Here is a 17,333-nt window from a genome sequence, read left to right as displayed (position 1 = left end):
TCCTGAGTCTGTCCTAGTCTGTGTGTGTGCGCGTGCTTTGTGTGAGTCCGTGTGAGCCCGTGTGTCCCTGAGTGCCCTTCTGTCCAGATGTTTGAGGCCAGGTGTGGGGAGGTCTCTGCGGGTGTGCCTGCGTTCAGGTGAATTTCTGTGTTTGTGTCACTGGGTGTGTGACTGTGTGTGTCTGCATTTGTGTGACGTGAGTATCTGTGTGGTGTGGCGGGTATGTCTGTGTCTGTGTGTCTCTCCGTGGCACGTTTTATGTGCTGTGTGTGTCTGCCAGCCTTGTGTCCCATCCCACCTTGACTTACCAAGACCGAAGACCTTAACATCCCCTTCTAGAACCTCAGTTTCTCCTCTGTAAAATGGGAACACACAAGGGCTGAAGAGGGGTGACACTGTCCCAAGCGTGCGTTCCCAAGGCCTGGCGTGCTCTGTTCTCCACGGGGTGGTCGCTCTGGAGTTACTGGGCGGACACCTGTGGTCCCTGCCTGAGCTGCCCTGTGAATACCACTCACTTTCTGAGAAGTTTGTTTTTAATGACACAAACCATTCGTGAACATCTAGAGAGGATACCAGAGTATCCCAGCCGAAAACCTACCTGCCTCATCACCCCTCCCTGTGTGGGACCCCCAGTCCAGGGGAGGCTCTGTCTTCATTCAGCTTCGTCTGAACCCTTGCACATGTAACAGGTACATAGTTGAATAGAGGGTGCTTGCATAGTCTGTAAAAACAATCCCCAATGAGATCTTGAGTCTGCTTGCAGCATTTATGGGGGGGGGGGTCCTCACCCAGGGACTGTTCTGCTCCAGGAGACACTGGGCCATGTCTGGGGACATGTGTGGTGGTCAGGACGGGGCGGGGGGAGTGCTCCAGCCAGGGATGCGGCTCAGCACCCCTCCCCCACGGCATCCAGGATGCCCTGAGCCCCAGCAGGGAATGACCCAGAGCACCCTCGGGAGAGCAGCGCCGGTCTCCAGCTTGATCCCCGCCCCCCGCGTGTGTCTCTTGGAGACCCCTGCAGATGGGAGCCTCTTGTTCTTTTATGGAGCTGCGTAGTATTCCAGCCTGTGTCCATGCTGGCGTTACTGAGCTGGCCCCCCACAGAGGGACACCGGCTTGTTCCCAGATTGGTGCCTTTGGTGGTAGAGGGTCAACACACTTGTGCGTCTGGGTCAGGGACAGTTAGAGAGAAGGCAGAATGAATGATAAGGAGAGTGCATTTTAAATTTTTTAACCAATGAGGTAAATTGTGCTCCAGAGTGCCGGGAGCTAAATCACGGCCCCGCCTCCCCTTCTGGACCCTTGCACAAACAGGTCCAGATCCACCAATTGCTTTGTTAGATAACCGCTCCGGGCAAGGCGCTGTACTAACCTCAGTCCAGCCGGTCCCTGTTCACCCATAATAACCCAGGGGGTGGGAGCTACCCTCGCCCTTTTTCACCGAGGGGAAGCTGAGGCACACAGGAGTGTCGCTGCTGCTGGAGGAGACGTAGATCAGGCTGCAACCCTGCTCTCGAGCTGGCTGGCTGTGGACCTACTATGTGCACGGCAGGGCCCCTCCCTCCCGAACTAGAATATATAGGTATGTGACAGTCCACCGGTGTTCGGGAATTTGCAGAAGGTTCTACTCTCTGCACTGTGTCCACAGCGTTCACACAGATCACCTCAGGACTCCCATCTCCAACCCTCCTCCAGTCCCAGCACTGTTGCCATTTTACAGATGTGGAGACTGAGGCTCCGGGAGGGGCAGTCTGTGTTCTCCAGACTTCACCTTGGAAAGGAGCTCAGGTGGCAGGCAGGGCGGGAATGAGGGGGCCCAGCTGGGAGAACCCTTTGCAGTGAAGTGTAACTTTTAAATGTCTATGAATTTGGAATTTTGTGCTCTTTGTGTTCCTAGCCATATTAAAATAATAAAATACTGCTTATGTTATGTTGGCATTTGGATTCCTAGACACCTGCCTTCCCCATTCATACTGGGGTTTTCAATGCACCCCCCACCCGCCGCCTGACAGCCGCAAGGGGATTTTCAAACATTTGTGAAGTGCTCATGGTGTGCTAAGCACTGTTTGAATAAGGGACACCCACATGCCCTGGGGAGTCAGTGTGGCCCAGGGGATATGTGTTCTGTAGGAACCCTGCTCCCTCCTAGTCTAGCCTTGGGACCCTGAGCCTGTTCCCTCCCTGTAACACGGGAGAATAACAGGGTTCCTGGCACCTTCCATTACCCTGGGCATGGGGCAGCTGCCCCAAGTTGGCAGGAAGGTATCATTTGGCATCAGGACACTGGGAGAGACAAATCAAAATCAGCAGGCTTTCTAAGAATGTCTCCGTGCACATTTGACAGAAGGTCAAGTCTCGACTAAGTGTCATTATCCTTATGCCCATGGACCCCATGGGTGAGCACTGTTAGTGCACTTTACAGGGGACAACACCAAGGGGCAGAGCGGACACATCACCCTAGTCTGTGGGGTGAGGCTGGGAGGATTCAGGAGGTGAAGGGGGAAGGGTTGAGGTCCTGGTCATCAGGGACCCTGGGGGCTCAGACTGGGGGTGGTCAGGTCGGTGCCCAGTTACTCTAGAGGGAGAACAATGGAGCTTCAGGAAGGTGGGTTCCAGGGCCAGGTGGCCTGGCTGCAAGCCACTGACTGTGCCTCAGTTTCCAGATCCATGAAATGGGCACACTGCTGGGGTCAGTAGGAATTCCAGGGCAACCAGGGAAGAGGCTGCAAGGGTTTATCTGGCCAGCCTGAGGTTTTGGACACATTCTCCTGGGATGTTGGGGAGAGTAATGGGGGATGCCAAAACAACCCCCCACACGCACACCCAGTTCCAGTTTGGTGCTCACTGAAGAGGTGAGAGCAGATTCCTGGAGGCTTTCGGGTTAGTTGGGACATTTGGGGCTGGTGGGGTGGGGGAGGAGTGCACTTGGAGCCAAATCGTGTGCCGGGGGAACTGCAGCCCATGTCTGGCTCTCGGGGGGAGCAGGGGGAGAGGATGCCGTGGGACCCCCGCTCCTGCCCTGCACCCCGGGTCGTACATCTTTAAGGGGAAAGACGCGCGCTGGCGCCGGGCCTCTGCACACGTCACTTCTTCATTCTTTCCCTCCCCCCCCCCAACTTGGCTCTTTTCTCCAACTTCCCGGCCAGCGCGGGGAGGGTTGGGGGGGGTCTTAAAAATCCATCTCCAGCCCCAAAATGTCCAGCAACAGCCCAGCACCCCACTTGACTCGGGTGGGCTGTCCTGGGGGACCCGCGGCCACCGGGCTCTGCGCGGCCGGTTGGTCCCCGTCCGGTGCCAGGGACCAGGGCGGCTCGTAATTCGTAATAATAGCTATGATGGGGGTTCATGGGGCATGGGGGGGGAGGCTTTCCTTCCCCGCTCGCGCTCTTTTTCCCTCGTTTCTTTGAAAGTTGGATGTTGAGAAGTGGGAGGTTCGGGTGGGAGGGGAGGGAAATTGGGGGGAGGAAAAGGGGAGGCTGCCAGAGGGAGGAGAGACAGAGACACGGAGAGACAGAGACGGAGGAGGAGAGAGGGAGGGGGGACAGGAAAGGAAGAGAGAGGGAGAGAGAGCGAGCGCGGGAGGGAGGGAGGAGGGAGACCGAGGGAGGAGGCGGCGAGGAGCGCGCCGGCCGCGGCCGCGGGGGGGGGTTTGGAAAAATGACTCAGTAAGTTCAGCGCGCCCGCTCCGGCCGGCCCTGCGCCTCCCGCCGCGCCCGGGATGTATTCGTCCCCGCTCTGCCTGACCCAGGTACGCCCCTCGCCCGGCCTGCGCCCCCCGCGCCCCCGGCCGCCCGGCCCGGTAGTCGGGAAGCCCGAGGAGGCGGGACGGGAAAGGCGCGCGTCCCTCCCGCCGCCCGGCTGGGGTGCCCCCGCCGCGGGCTAGGGGCCGGTGGGGGATGGGCTGGGCTGGGGACCCCCGCCCCGACCCTCCCTCGGGACTCCCGCCCCCGGCGCCCCTGCTTCTCCACGCGGACGCGGGACTACGGGTGCAGGCTGGTGGGACGCTAGCCCCCACCCCACGCGGGAAAGTCTGGGGCCCCCCCCAGCCGAAGGCGGGCCTCTGCGTGACCCCCAGCCCGGACCGGGCCTGCCTCTAGGAGGAATCGGGGGTCCTGGCTGGGCCCCTCGGCACTGTTAAGGAAAGGATCCCTCGGATGTGCTCCCCAGACAGCACCCCCCCACCGGCCCCCGCCAAGGTTGTGCCCCGCCACCCCAGCCCGGGGACGCCTTTCCCCCCATTATTGGCCCACGTGTGCGTAGAGGGGGAGGGGGCGCGGGGAGTTGGAGGCGCCAGCAGCGGGGGGAGGGGGCGCGCTGACATCCAGGCTTGGTCTCCCGCGCCCCCACCCCCCCGCCCCCCGACACCAATCTGATATTTTCGCCGCATCGATTCCGGATTGTTGCGCCGCCTTCGCCGCCGGGAGGAGCCGGGAGGCCGGGCGTTCCGGGGTCTGGCCCGGGCACTGCGGCGCTGCGGAAGCCCTCGCCAGCCCGGCACCTGCCCCTGCCCCCCTCCCGTAGCCTCTCACCCCTGGCCAGGCTCCCAGACTGCCCCGGGCTGAGCCCTTGTGCAACTGGCAAGGGGGTGTGGGGAGGGGGCGGCTGCCCCTGTCCCAGGCCGCACCCCGGGGGATTCCTTTCCTTCTCCAGCTCCTTCTGGGACACCCTCCCCTCAGGCTGGTCTACTTCCAGCTCCCCCCATGTCTTCATGTGTCTTTGGGCCAGTGGGGTTGCGGCCTCAGTTTCTCCTGAGGACTAAGGCAGGTTCTGGAGAGAGGGGGCAGTGTGGCCTCCAGTTTGCAAAGTGCAGGACTCTGGGAGGTGGGAGTCCAGTGGGAGTCTGGGTGGTCGGTCTCCCTCCTCTCTCCCTTATGGGGAGCACGTGGATGCCTAGCTTGGGCCCCTGGATGGCCAGCCTCTGTGGGGAGGGTGTGCTATTCAGGATCTTGGGGTCCCCCTCGAATCTTTCCTGCTGCGCTGGGGAGTTCCTGGCTCCCGCCAGCGAAGAAGGCGGGTGCTGAGGGGGTCTCAGGGCTCGTCCTACCCATGATCCCCTGAGTGACCTTGGGCAAGTCCCTGCCCCTGTCCAGGCCTCAGTTTCCCCTTCTGAACAACTTTGGGGGGCCTCCGGAAGCTGTCATTGCTGCCCCACCTCTGCCTCCCAGCCGTCCTGAGGCTCCCTGTGTACAGCTAGGGTTCTAGTGAGGGTTGCCGCGTGACCTTGGGCCTCCCAGTCTCTGGGCTTGCGGGGTGGCCTGGGTGGCTGTGGGTGCCCCCGCCCCCTCTGCCCTTCTTGCGCTTGCCAGCTCCCGAGAGAGCCGCACAGGGGGGCTGAGCCAGGGAGGCTGTTCCAGGGGAGGAGGTTGGAAGGCCGCCTTTTGTCACCGAGCCCTGGAATTCCCCCATCAGGACTCCTCGGGAGACAGGCCTCCATCCACGTTGCTGCCGAGAGGCGGTGGCGGTGAGAACCCGAGCCCTGGTGCGAGCGTGTGTGCTCACGGGGCCTGGCTCGGCTCTCCCAAGCAGGGCAAGGATCAGCCAGGTGGGCTCCTGGTGGACACGGCACTGAGCTCTACCTGAGGTTTGCCCTGGGCCAGCGACTGGGAGACAGGAGACAGAGATAGGCAGAAAGAACCCGAGAGCCCCCTCCCTGGGGGTAGGGTGGGGATGGAGTGGCCCACATGCAGGGGGCTCCCCTCCCCTGCTGTGCTCCTGCGTATTCTCCCAGGAGGGGAGCCCCGGCACCCCCTGTCAGGCTCCCTGCAGCCTGAGGGTAATTCCCCAGAGCTCCTTGCAGACCCAGCCTGGTCTGCGGTCTCCGGCTGAGCCCTCCCCCGGGAGGACCCTGAATGCCCACACAGGACCAGCGCCCTGGGCCCTCTGGCTCAGTCTCCCCTAAGCACACCACCACCCCGCATCTCTGCCCATCTCCATCTCCCGCTCCCCGGCTCTCTGTTTCTCCTCCCTCTCGGTCTGTCTCTCCCTGTCTCTGCCTCCGTGTCTCTCTCCGTGTCTGCATTGTCTCTGTGTGTCTCTCTCCCCCACTCCGTCTCTCCCGTGTGTCTCCCCGTCTCTGCACCTCCGTCTCCCCCTTTGCCTGACTAATTTTACAACCTGAGCCCATCCTAAAATAGCTCCCTTTTAGCTGATCCGACCCGGATCCTAGTCGGAGCCTGAGCCCGCGAGCGGCGGGGGGAGCGGTGCCCGGTGCCAGCGCCTCGGTGCCCCCGGCCCTGCCCGCGGAGGGGGGGGGCGGTGGCGGCCCTGGAGGATTCTGGGAGCCCCGTCCCTGTTTCAGTGGTGACTCAAGCGCTTTTTCACTTTTACTCTTAAGAGGAACTGTGTGGAGCAGCCGTTACTTCCATAAATCCTGGCGGCGGGAAGGCCGGCCTCCCCGCGCTGGCCCTGCTCCGGGCCTCCCTCCCTGCCTCCCTCCGCCCACGGCACCGCCACGTTAGTTATTCCGGGTTTGGGGCCAAATCCCTCTTGGCTGCAGTGCCCAGGATTCCCGGGGCCGAGGCCGCGGCCACGCCGGCCGCCAGGGCCCCTCCCTCATTCATTCATTCCTCCCTTCATAGCTGCCCCGCGCTCCCTCTCAGCCTGGCACCCCTTTCACTGCCATTTCTCCAGTGGGGAGACCAAGGCTGGGAGGGTGGCCTGGACTTTTGATGGCTTTAGTAGGTATTTTTTTAAAGTGCTTCCTAGGGGCAGGGTTGGGGGGGGCAGAAGGCAGTGGGGTCTAGGCCTGGCCTGGGCTTTGGGAGGCTGGGAGAGGGGCGAAGACCAGAGAGGGCCAGGGCCTGCCCAGGGTAGCACAGCATGGCTGGCAAGGCTGGGTTTGGGGCCACTTCCCACTTGACTGTTTAGGCAGGCCTGGGCAGGTGGGCGCTCCCTGTGTGTGCCCATGGTCTGATGGCCTCTGCTTGGCTCCTGCAAGAAGCACCTCGCTCCAGGTCGCTCTCCCTCTCTCTGTCCCTGTGTCTGTGTCTCTCCCTCCTCCCTTCTCTGCGGTGGAGGTGCCTCAGCGAGCGCCAGGGCCAGGAGCCTTGTAAATCACGAAGCTGGGATTCTGGCCGAGTCAGCGTTCTCTCTCTCTCTCTCTCTCTCTCTCTCTCTCTCTCTCTTTCTCCTTCTCTCTCCCTCTCTCTCCTTCTCTCTCCCTCTGTCTCACTGTCTCCCTCCCTCCCTCCCTCCTTCTCCCTCTCCCTCTCTATCTCTCTCCCCTGACCCCTGTCTCTCTCCTCCCTCTCCCTCTCTGTCTCTCTCCCCCCACCTCTGTCTCTGTCTCTCTCTCTTCCTGAACCGACCTCCCTCCCTGTCTCCCACCAAATGGACGGGAAGTGCTCACCACGTCCTGGGCCCTCCTGCCCCACGCAGCCCTCACACGCGAATGCACATGTTCCTACCGCCCCGCACACGCGTGTGTTGCCATGTGGACCCGTGGTGCCCTGTACAGGGGCTCCCCTGGGACTGGGCCACACACACACACACACACACACACACACACACACACACACACACACACAGAGACGTGTGTGCTTACGGACAGCTCACCCGTGAAGACACAGCCCTGCCGCGCCCCCGAGGTGCGCTAATGGGGGTCACCGAGGCGGAGACCGAGGGTGCCGCCGATCTGCACACAGGTCTTGCTCAGGAGGCTCAGAATTGAGTTCTTGGCTTTCCGGCTGCGTGACGCTGGGCAGGGCACCTAGCTCTTCTGTGCCCCCTTGTCCTCACTGTGACATGGAGTCCACGGTAATCTGCTGCTGCTCGCTCCGCCTGAGGATTCGGGGAGGCAGGACTCCTGTGAGGGGCTCTGCGCAGGGCCTGGCACACAGTAGGTGCTTACGAATAGCTGTTGCACGAAGGAATGAATGGAGGGTTCTACCAGCCCAGAGCAGGAACTCTGAGCCTCAGTCTCTGCCCACAAGAAATGCGGATACAGTCACGCCTTTCTCAGAGGCTTCACCCTCAGCACAGTGCCCGGTATACAGTGGGTGCCAAATAAATGTGGCTGTGATTATGGTTGTTGCCAAACTAATAATTGGACTAAACATCTCAGAGGCATTTCTAGCGTACCCTCCCTTCATCCTGTGGCTGTCTGCCCAGCAGGAGCCAGGCCCTGGGCTGGGTGGTAGGAGCAGCCGTGACCCCTGAGGGGTTCTCGCAGGGTCATTCTCCCCTGCCCAGCCTTGTCCAGGTCTTCCTGAGTTTGGCCAAACCCGTGGGGATACCAGTGTCCTCTGTCGCGTGGGGTCCTTGGACAGGTGTGACGTAGGCAGACGGTGGGATTGCTGCAGCCCAGGGGTCCGGGTTCTGGGGGCACAGCAGTGAACAAGAAGGACTGAGTCTGTGTCCTGGAGGGGCCGCAGTCTAGGGGCCGGGCCAGGCTGCCGCTCTGGCTGGGGAGAGGTGCACGTGACCTGGGACTGAGCAGGAGAAGGGAGTCCCACGGGATTCAGAGAGAGCGTGCAGGGTGCAGGACGGGCATCTCTGGGGAGTCCCAGCGACGGGGCCAGACCACATGCTTGAAGGGACCAGGAGTGGGCCTGAGGAGTCAGGCAGTCCACGGTCACAGGGACACAGGTTCAAGTCCCAGCTTGGCTCCTTCCTGGCTGCGCAACTTTGGGTGGTGGCTTCAGTGCTCAGTGCCTCAGTCTCTCCCTCCAGAAAGCGGGTGCAAGGATAGTCCCCATTTTGCAGAATTGATAGCTCAATAAATGCTTAGCGTCTGAAAGGTATGACCCGCACCCTGTCTCTCTCCCTCACACCCTGGCCCTCTGGCACTGCCCCTGTCATCCTCCTGGGACACAAAGGCACAGAGGGGGAAGGCAGGAGATCCAGGGTTCAGACTCCCCGGTCACTTTGGCAGGAGGTGTTCACTCCTACTACTCCGTGTACCCGGATTCCTCCCAGTGGCCCAAAAGACCCTGCACAACCAGCCCCCAGCACCTCCCTGCCCTCACCCCTTCACTCTCCTTCTCATTCGCTCTGTTTCTGCCATGCCACCCTCTTCACTGTTCACGCAACACACGAGGCACGATGCTGCCTCAGGGCCTTGGCACATGCTGTTTTACTGTCTGGAAAGCTCCTACCCGGGACCGTCATTTTTTAGCTTTTCCTTCGAGTGTCCTCTCCTATGAAAGCCCCTCCTTGACCACTGCTGGCTGAAAAGCAACCCAAGGCATTCCCTGGCCCTCCCCAAACTCCTTTAAATTTCCTCAGAGCACTTTGTTCAAACTGACATTTTATGACATATTTGTCGGCTTGTTTCACATCCATCCCTGCCCCAGATCAGGACCCAGGTAGGGCTGTGCCTGGGTCACTGCTGGGTCCACAGCACCATGCATGGAGCTGGCACACAGTAGGCACTCAGTAAATGTCCGTCGAACAATCAAATGAACTTCGCCCTCCTCCTCTGGGAGTTGTGCGTAAGCTGTTATGCTCTGAGCTTGAGGGGAGGAATCACCCGAGGTGAGGGACACGGACTCGGGTGCCAGATGGGCCTGGGTTTGAATATGGGCTCTGCCATTTGCCACTTAACCCGGCCTTAACCTAGAGGACAAGACGTTGGAACCAGGGTTTTGAAGGATGCATAAGAGTTTGGGGTAGGAATTTGGGAGGCAGTAAGATAGTTCCCAGTAGCGATTGGTGAGTCACGGAGTGAATGAGGGAGAGAGAACCCTTCCTGGAAAGCTTGTGATCTGCGACGAGGAGGTTCACAGTCCAGCCCACCCAGCAAGGGCTTGGACCCAGGTGTCCACCTCCCAGGGGCTGCTGCCCTTTTTGGCCAGGAAGTCCCAGGGGGCCGAGTGGCATTTCTGGGAAAGGCCTGGCCTTGCTCCCCCTCCCCACAGTGTTGCGTCTCTGGTTACCAGGGACTGACAAAAACCCCCAACACCCAACAGCTGCCCTATCCCATTCTGCCCATTGCACAGAATGAGAAACCGAGGCCCAAGGCAGAGCAGTGATTTGTTCCGAGGTCAGACAGAAGGTGAAAATGAAGGCTCTTATGACCCAGCCTCATTCCCTTGTAGAGTCTGCTTGGCAAGTGGGTGCTTTAGCCCTGGGCCTCAGGTTCGGGGGGGTGGTTAGCAACAGAGCCGGATTCAGAACCCCAGCTTATGTGGTCCAGGCTAGGTCTGAGGGAATCCCTGAGGAGAGCAGGAAAAGCTGCCTGAAGGAGAAGGAACACTGGAGACAGGGCTTTGAGGGATGTGTAGGAGTTCAGGAGGATTCTCGGCATCTAGCTTGCCTTGACTGTCTCCTTTGCCTGGGCAGCCAGTGAGGGCATTGGGAGGTGCCTGGGGAGTATGCCTTGGTGGTGGCAGGTCTTGTGGGACAAAGAGAGTGACAGACCTGCCTCTCACCTGGCCTGACCTCCTAGGGAGGACGAGGGAGGATAGGGCAGCAGGTCCATGACCCAGTTACAGACTGTTTGTCTTCCTTCCTCCCAGACCAGCTGGGGTCATTGGTGACGTGGGCTCCCACCCCTGCCCGCCTCCCTGGCACCTCTCCTGAGACTGGGCCCAGAGGGGGTAGGGCACAGAGAAGGGGCGGGGCCCAGAGCAAGGGTGGAGCTCAGAGCAAGGGGAGGGGTTCAGATAGAAAAGGGTTCAAGGAGAGGAGTCTGGGGACCTGTCAGTCAGCCCCTGCTGGCTAACTGTCCAGCTGCCCCTTCCCAGCCACCTCTTATCGCTGCCCCAGTAAGGTGCCAGAACTTGGGTGGCAGCCGTGGCCCAGCATCAACACCATTGCTTGGCCTCCTGCCACCCTGGCGTCCCCTCCATTGGGGGCAGCGACCTGTGCCTCTCTCGATTCCCCACCCCCAGCTCCTCCAGCCAGGCAGCCCGGGCTCTGGTCCCAGCTCTCTGCTGACCGGCTGTGTGACCCTGGGTGAGTCACTCCCCGTCTCTGGGGCCGGCATGTCAGGCGGCATCCAGGCACAGGAAAACCCTGTGGAGGTTGGACAGGGACCGGCTGAGGATGGGCCCCCTCCATTCTCCCTCGGCCTCGGCAGGCCAGCCAGGGTGGGGGTGGGGGGTGGGGGAGTGGGCAGCGGAAGAGAGCCCTGAGGTCCAGTCTCTGCCACAGCTGTTACAGTGACTCACACTTTGGGGGACATTGGAGTGGGGAGCTGGGCTGGCACATGCTGAGCCCCATCCCGCCCCACCCTGGCGAGGGCGGGAGGCTATTTTCAGAGCCTCAGTAATAGGTGAAATCTGAGGTCGTTTCCCTCCCCCCCCCCACCTCAGGGCCAGAGGTGCACAGAGCTGGGAGAGTGCACTGGGTGGGGGTTCCTGTGAGTGTCCGGGCCTGGACGTGGGACCGAGCCAAGCCACATCCAACCAGAGGGCAGACTGATGGCCCAGAACGGCTGTCTCCTCGAGACCCCAGGCTGTTCCGAAAAAGTAGCCGATGGCCTTCACGGGGCTCAGGGGCCTGGGCTCGGGTCCTCACACAGGCCCTGAGACCCCGTGGGACCCAGGTCAGGTCTCCACCCCTCTCTGGGCCTTGGGTCCCATCACGCAGTGGGTAGCGGAGCCTTGGGCCTTCCCCTGCGTCCTGGAAGATTGTAAGGAACCAGAATAATCATAACAATGTCAGTGCTAATACTAATAGGCTAGTGCAGCCTTTCCAGAGCTGGGTGGAGGAAGGGGCTCATATCCCGGGAAGAGACAGCTCTCCCGTTCTGGAAGCCCGCGCAGCCCAGGCAAGAGCGGAGACATGGAGCCCAAGGTTTTCTTCTCTTTGTCTTCCTTTCTCCTGGAGGCTGAGAAACCAGGTCCCAAATGTTCTGCAAGACTCTGTTTCCCTTGATGAACAATGGAGAGGATGAGACAGCCTTCCCACCCCCACAGAAGGGGACAAGGATCTCCTACGGCCCCATCAGGGGGACCCAGCCGGGGCTCCTGTTGTTTTCATGGGGACGGTTCTATGCCCCTTGTGACTAGGTCCCCTCCTCTTGGGGCCTCGGTTTCCTCATCTGTAAAATGGGTGTTGTGGACTCCTAGCACCAACTAGGCACGATGGGGAGGGGCGGTGTTGAAGTCACAGATCTGGCCAGGCCTCAGAGCCTCCCCAGGCCTCGGTTTTTCCATTTGAATGGACTGGAGGGGGCGTTCCACAGGGGCCCCTCTCTCCAGCTCTGAACCTCCATGGCCCAGCTCCCCTCCTCTCGTGTATTCTGATCTCTTGCCTTCTTGGGCCTCGGAGCCCTTCGTCCTTCCAGCAGCCCCTGACATCTAGGCTGCCCTAGTCCTGGCCCAGGGACCTCTGCTGGGCCTTTCTGCACAGCTGGTCTATAAGAATGACCCCTAGACCTCTTTTTTTTTAATTTGCGCCAAGGCCAGTAGAGGCAGCCCTCAGACCGCTCCCCCCATCCGGTGTCAGCTTTCTTTGCTGATAGGGACACTCTCTGAGCCTGGTTTCTCCTGCAGTTGTCCAGCACCCCCTGTATGCTTGGCCCTGCTCTAGACATCGGAGCTCATACTTTAACTTAATTTTATTTATTTGTCAGAGAGAGAATGAGTACACGCATGTGCACGCACCAGCAGGGGGAGGGGCAGAGGGAGAAGCAGGCTCCCCCATGAGCAGGGAGCCCAATGCAAGGCTCGATCCCAGGGTCCTGACCTGAGCCAAAGGCAGACGTCTAACCGAGTGAGCCACCCTGGTGCCCCTGGAGCTCATACTTTAGTGCAGGACTTTGCCAACTACAGGCCTGGGGCCCAGCTGCCCCCCACCTGTTTTTGTAAATAAAGTTTTATCGGTACGCAGCCATGCCCATCATCTGTGTGTCCTGTCTAGGGCTAATTTGGCACTAGGGCCCTGAGGATCATTGAGTAGTTGCAATGGAATGGAATACTCACTATCTTGTTCTTTAAGGTGCTTTCAGACTGGGGTTTGCTGACCCCCGTCCTAGTAGACAGCGAATAGGTCCATAACACCCCCATTCGCCTGACCTCTCTTTTCTCGTCTGTACAATGGGCTAGGCCCCATCAAGCCTCTGGGGACCCTCCGCTTGACCTGTCCATATATTTGGGTTCAAGACAGCCCTCCATGAACTTCAGCCTTGGCCTGCACCTCCCACATAGTCCGAGCCTCAGTTTCCCCATTTGGGCAGTGGGTTTACGCCTGACCGCCAGGCACTTCGGATGGGTCCCCTCTGGCCTCGAGTTTTCCCCAGGAGGTGACCAGGTCTGCAGTGGCCCCCTGCCCACATGCGCCTGGCCCTCCCTTGGGGGGGGGTCTTCCTGGAGCCCCCAGGCCTCAGTCTCCCGGGCTGGGCAGTGGGCCCACGGTCCCCAGCGCTCCTGACCTCTGGCCTCTCGTGCCTGCAGGATGAGTTCCACCCGTTCATCGAGGCGCTGCTGCCTCACGTGCGCGCCTTCGCCTACACCTGGTTCAACCTGCAGGCGCGGAAGCGCAAATACTTCAAGAAGCACGAGAAGCGCATGTCGAAGGACGAGGAGCGCGCGGTGAAGGACGAGCTGCTGGGCGAGAAGGCCGAGGTGAAGCAGAAGTGGGCCTCCCGGCTGCTGGCCAAGCTGCGCAAAGACATCCGGCCCGAGTGCCGCGAGGACTTCGTGCTGGCCATCACCGGCAAGAAGGCGCCGGGCTGCGTGCTCTCCAACCCCGACCAGAAGGGCAAGATGCGCCGCATCGACTGCCTGCGCCAGGCCGACAAGGTGTGGCGGCTGGACCTGGTCATGGTCATCCTCTTCAAGGGCATCCCGCTGGAGAGCACCGACGGCGAGCGCCTGGTCAAGGCGGCGCAGTGCGGCCACCCGGTGCTCTGCGTGCAGCCTCATCACATCGGCGTGGCGGTCAAGGAGCTCGACCTCTACCTGGCCTACTTCGTGCGCGAGCGAGGTGAGGCGGGCGGGCAGCTGCGCCCGGGCTTGCAGGGGGGGCGGTGGAGACCTGCGCGGCGGCCGCATGGAGCGGAGGAGGCAGCCCACTGGCGTGCGTCCGACTGCGGAGGTGGTTCCGGTGAAGACCGAGAGGGGCGGCAGGTGCGGTGGGCGGCGCTGAGGGGTGTGCGGGCGTTAGGGCAGGGCAGGCACCTGCGCTGTGAAGGTCGGAGGCAAAGAGATGCGGTTCAAGGAGAGTCTGAGGGGCCAGGCGTGTGTCCAGGGGGTTGAAGGTAAGAGGCAGGCCCTTGAGATCTCAGGAGATGAGCTCCTGTCGAGGAGCCCCGTGAGGCCTTGTTGGGAACAGAGGTGAGGACAGGACAGTGACCAATGGAAGACACAGTCTTTTCCCCCCAGGAAAGGCTGAGAGAGTGCTGGCGTTGCGCCCTGTGAATGCTAGTTGATCAACTCTCAGACCTTCAGCAGAGGCCTGACAGGTCCCACCTTTATGCTGAGTGGGAAGCTGGGTGCTGTGTGACTTTGGCTAGGTTACCACCCTCTCTGGTCCCCTGTGGCCCTGGCTCTGGCCGTTCTAGCTGGGTGTTTGCTGGCTGCATGGTCAGTGCCCCACCTGCAGACCAGCAGGGTCCGTGAGGGTGGGGAAACTGAAGGCAGCTTCCTGGAGAAGGTGGGGTGGCAGAGCTGAGCTCTACGGGGTGGCCGGGCAGTGCTGAGTGTGGGGTGTCCCAGAGGGTCGGCAGCCTGGGTGAAGATATAGAGGCCAGATGTGTGGTCCAGCCTCTGAATGTCAGCAGGGCTGGTGGCCCAGGGGCAGGCCTGGCTGGGAGGGCGGTGGGATCTGTTGCCCTGCTGCTTCCTGACTGCATGTCCACCTTGGGCCTCAGTTTCCCCATCTGTCAAATGGGAGGTTATCAGAATCCCTAGCTGGATGAGGCCCCAGAGGATTCGCCAGATCATGCGTGTAGCATGTGAACGCTGGCCTGCCACGTGGCCGGTGTCGGCTGGGAATGTCTTCATGTGGACCGAGTCAAGTGTGCTCATAGAACCTCATGGTCACATGTCACATGCCCCCCACCCCCCACCGGGGCTAAGTCTGGTGCACACATGGGTACACACCTGGGGGCTGCTTGAGGGTGTCAGGTGGGTACACTCAGGTTGCAAGCCCAGCCCTAGCATAGCCCACGGGAGCCCACTCGGTGGCAGTACCAGAAACCTTCAGAAGGAAGGCTGGGGGAGGGGCAGTGGGGGTGTCGAGTGGGGACAGACTCCGGGCTGCACTGCCCAAGTGCCAGGTGTAGCCCTGCCCTTTGCGGGCTGTGTGACTTTGGACACATGACTGTTCTGTTTCCTCTGTGAGTCCGGGTAACAACCGCACTACTCCTAGCAATGGGACAGGGATTGGATGAGGCTGTAGGGCTCCCAGTCTCCAGGCTGCGTGGGAGGGGGAGGCGGGCGGTTTCCCAGTCTCGACCTTAATTCCTTAACCTTGACCTCTTCTGCCCCCTCCCGTGCCCCCAGACATGAGCCGCAAACCCACTGGGGGCTCGGAGCGGAGCGGCCTTAGAGGCAGAGGGGTGGACAGGGTGACAGGCTGTCCAGGCAGGGGGCAGGGGTGGCCTTGGGGGCCGCAGACGCATTGCCATGCTGGTCCAGGCCTCTCCCACCACTTCCATCCTCTGAGCCTGGCCCTGCCCCCACCTCCTCCGCGCTGAGCTGATAAAATTTTGAAGCGAGTTTTCTGCCGGTGTCAGCACAATCTCCAGGCGCCTCCCCTCCCCCAGCCGGCCCCCTCCCCCCTCGGCTCAGCAGGCAGGCCGGGCCTCCAGGCTTCCCCAGACACCTTCGTGTCCAGCTGCTGCGTTTGCCGGCCAGTCTGATCAGCCGCCTCGCTCGAGGGCTGGGGAAGGTCAAAGCTGTACCCGCCCTGCTTCCAGCGGGCACCACCATCCCCACGGGAACCCTCGCTCAGACTGGCCCCAGCCGACCCAGCCGCAGCTGGCGGGGAGTGAGGGTAGGGCTGATTCCAAGCCGGGCTCAGCGGCTGGTCAGCTGGGTGACCCGAGATGAGTCGCCTCACCTCTCTGTGCCTTCTTCCCTTGTGTTTGAAATGGGAACCTCAAAACAGCTGCCCGCTTGGATCCTCGTGGTGCGTGTCCAACAGACAACCCCCACGGGGGCATGAAGAAACGCCCCGCTCCGGACGAGGGCTCCCCGGGCCCCTGTTCTTACCCCCCTCCCCCTGCTACCCTCCTCATCATGATTACTGTTTGCCAGTTCCACACCGTGCCTCGTTGCTGCCCATGCCGGGCAGGCCTTTCCCATGTGGAAAACTCCTGCGTACGCTTTAGTACCCCAGCTCCTAACTCCAGTTTCTCTCCGCTGGGCATTTTCTGAGTGCCTAGTAGTTCTTTCCCACTCTGTCCACAGCCCGACAAGGTGGGGACCACTGTTGCAGGTGAGGAAGCAGGGCCAGCGAAGGGCCCTGCCTGCCCAAGGTCCCAGAGCCGGGGGGGGGGGGGCAGATGGGGGTGCGGGCTCAGGCAGCTGCTGTTGAGGACAGCCCCCAGCTCTCCGCCCTGGATGGTGGTGGAAGAGGTGAATCATGGGTTACAAAGTGGGCATCCATGCAGCCTTTTGGGCACCTCGGGGCTGGGACTGTGTTCTAGGCTCCCGCCAGCCAGGGTCTCCCTCCAGGCCCCCCAGCCTCATTCTGGATCCCAGTGAAATCTCTGTTCTTGGTCAGGCAGTCGTCAGTCCAACAGCAGAGAGAGCTGGCTGCCCGCTGCCCTCGTCCTTGCGTCTGTGGGTTCCAGGGCTTTAGGGGGTCGTAGTCTGGGCCGCACCACAGCGCCCCCTTCAACCAGCCCTGCTGGGAGGCCATGGATTTGATGAGGAGGCTGGGGACGGGTCTCTAGGGGTGCGTGCACAGGGTAGATGTTGGGGTGGGGCGCCCCCTCCAGCTGCCGGGGTACCACCTCCAATATCAGAGGCAGGACAGCTAGTGCATCAGATCCGGCGCCTCACGACGGACAGACAGCCTGAGACACACATGCAGAGACAGACAGACGTGCACCGTACTCAGCCCTGCCCTGTCCTGGGACAGGCCCGGCAGCCCCGGGATCAGGTGGATGACAGGGGTGCTCCCAGCCCTCCATCCTCAGGTTTATTTGGGGGGATGAGGGGTGAGGATGAGCTCTGAGAAGGCCCTTTCCCCGCTGGGGCTGCCAGGCCGGTTATAGCCTGGGGTACCTCCTGGGGCTAAATTTGGCTGCCCCAGGCGTCCATCCGGGGCCCTAGGGCCCTGATTCCAGGGGCTGGACTCACCGTGTGCTCTGGGGGCAGCCTAGGGGACAGCTGGGGGAACCATGATGAGGGGGTGATGTGAGCTCTACTTTGGGGCGCAAGGGGTGCCTGCTAACTGGGTGCAATGGGTGGGGTGCAACTGAGTGGGGGGCCCGG

The 17,333-nt window shown here is 61.4% G+C and overlaps 1 protein-coding gene across 1 annotated transcript in view; it reads left to right on the top strand.

Moving 5' to 3' along the window:
* Positions 1-3,576: 3,576 nt before the first annotated feature.
* Positions 3,577-17,333, top strand: part of NFIC (nuclear factor I C) — a 62,450-nt gene continuing 48,693 nt past the window's right edge. The window contains 2 exon segments of the mRNA XM_045804406.2: positions 3,577-3,748; positions 13,341-13,872. Of these exon segments, the coding sequence (XP_045660362.1) occupies positions 3,719-3,748; positions 13,341-13,872 (562 nt within the window). The 5' untranslated portion in view covers positions 3,577-3,718.

Source organism: Ursus americanus, chromosome 14 (assembly GCF_024610735.1).
Source record: "Ursus americanus isolate L20-20 chromosome 14, mUrsAme1.1.p, whole genome shotgun sequence".
NCBI lineage: Eukaryota > Metazoa > Chordata > Mammalia > Carnivora > Ursidae > Ursus > Ursus americanus.
Note: the sequence above shows the minus strand (reverse complement) of the source record. Positions and strands in the feature narration are given on the sequence as shown.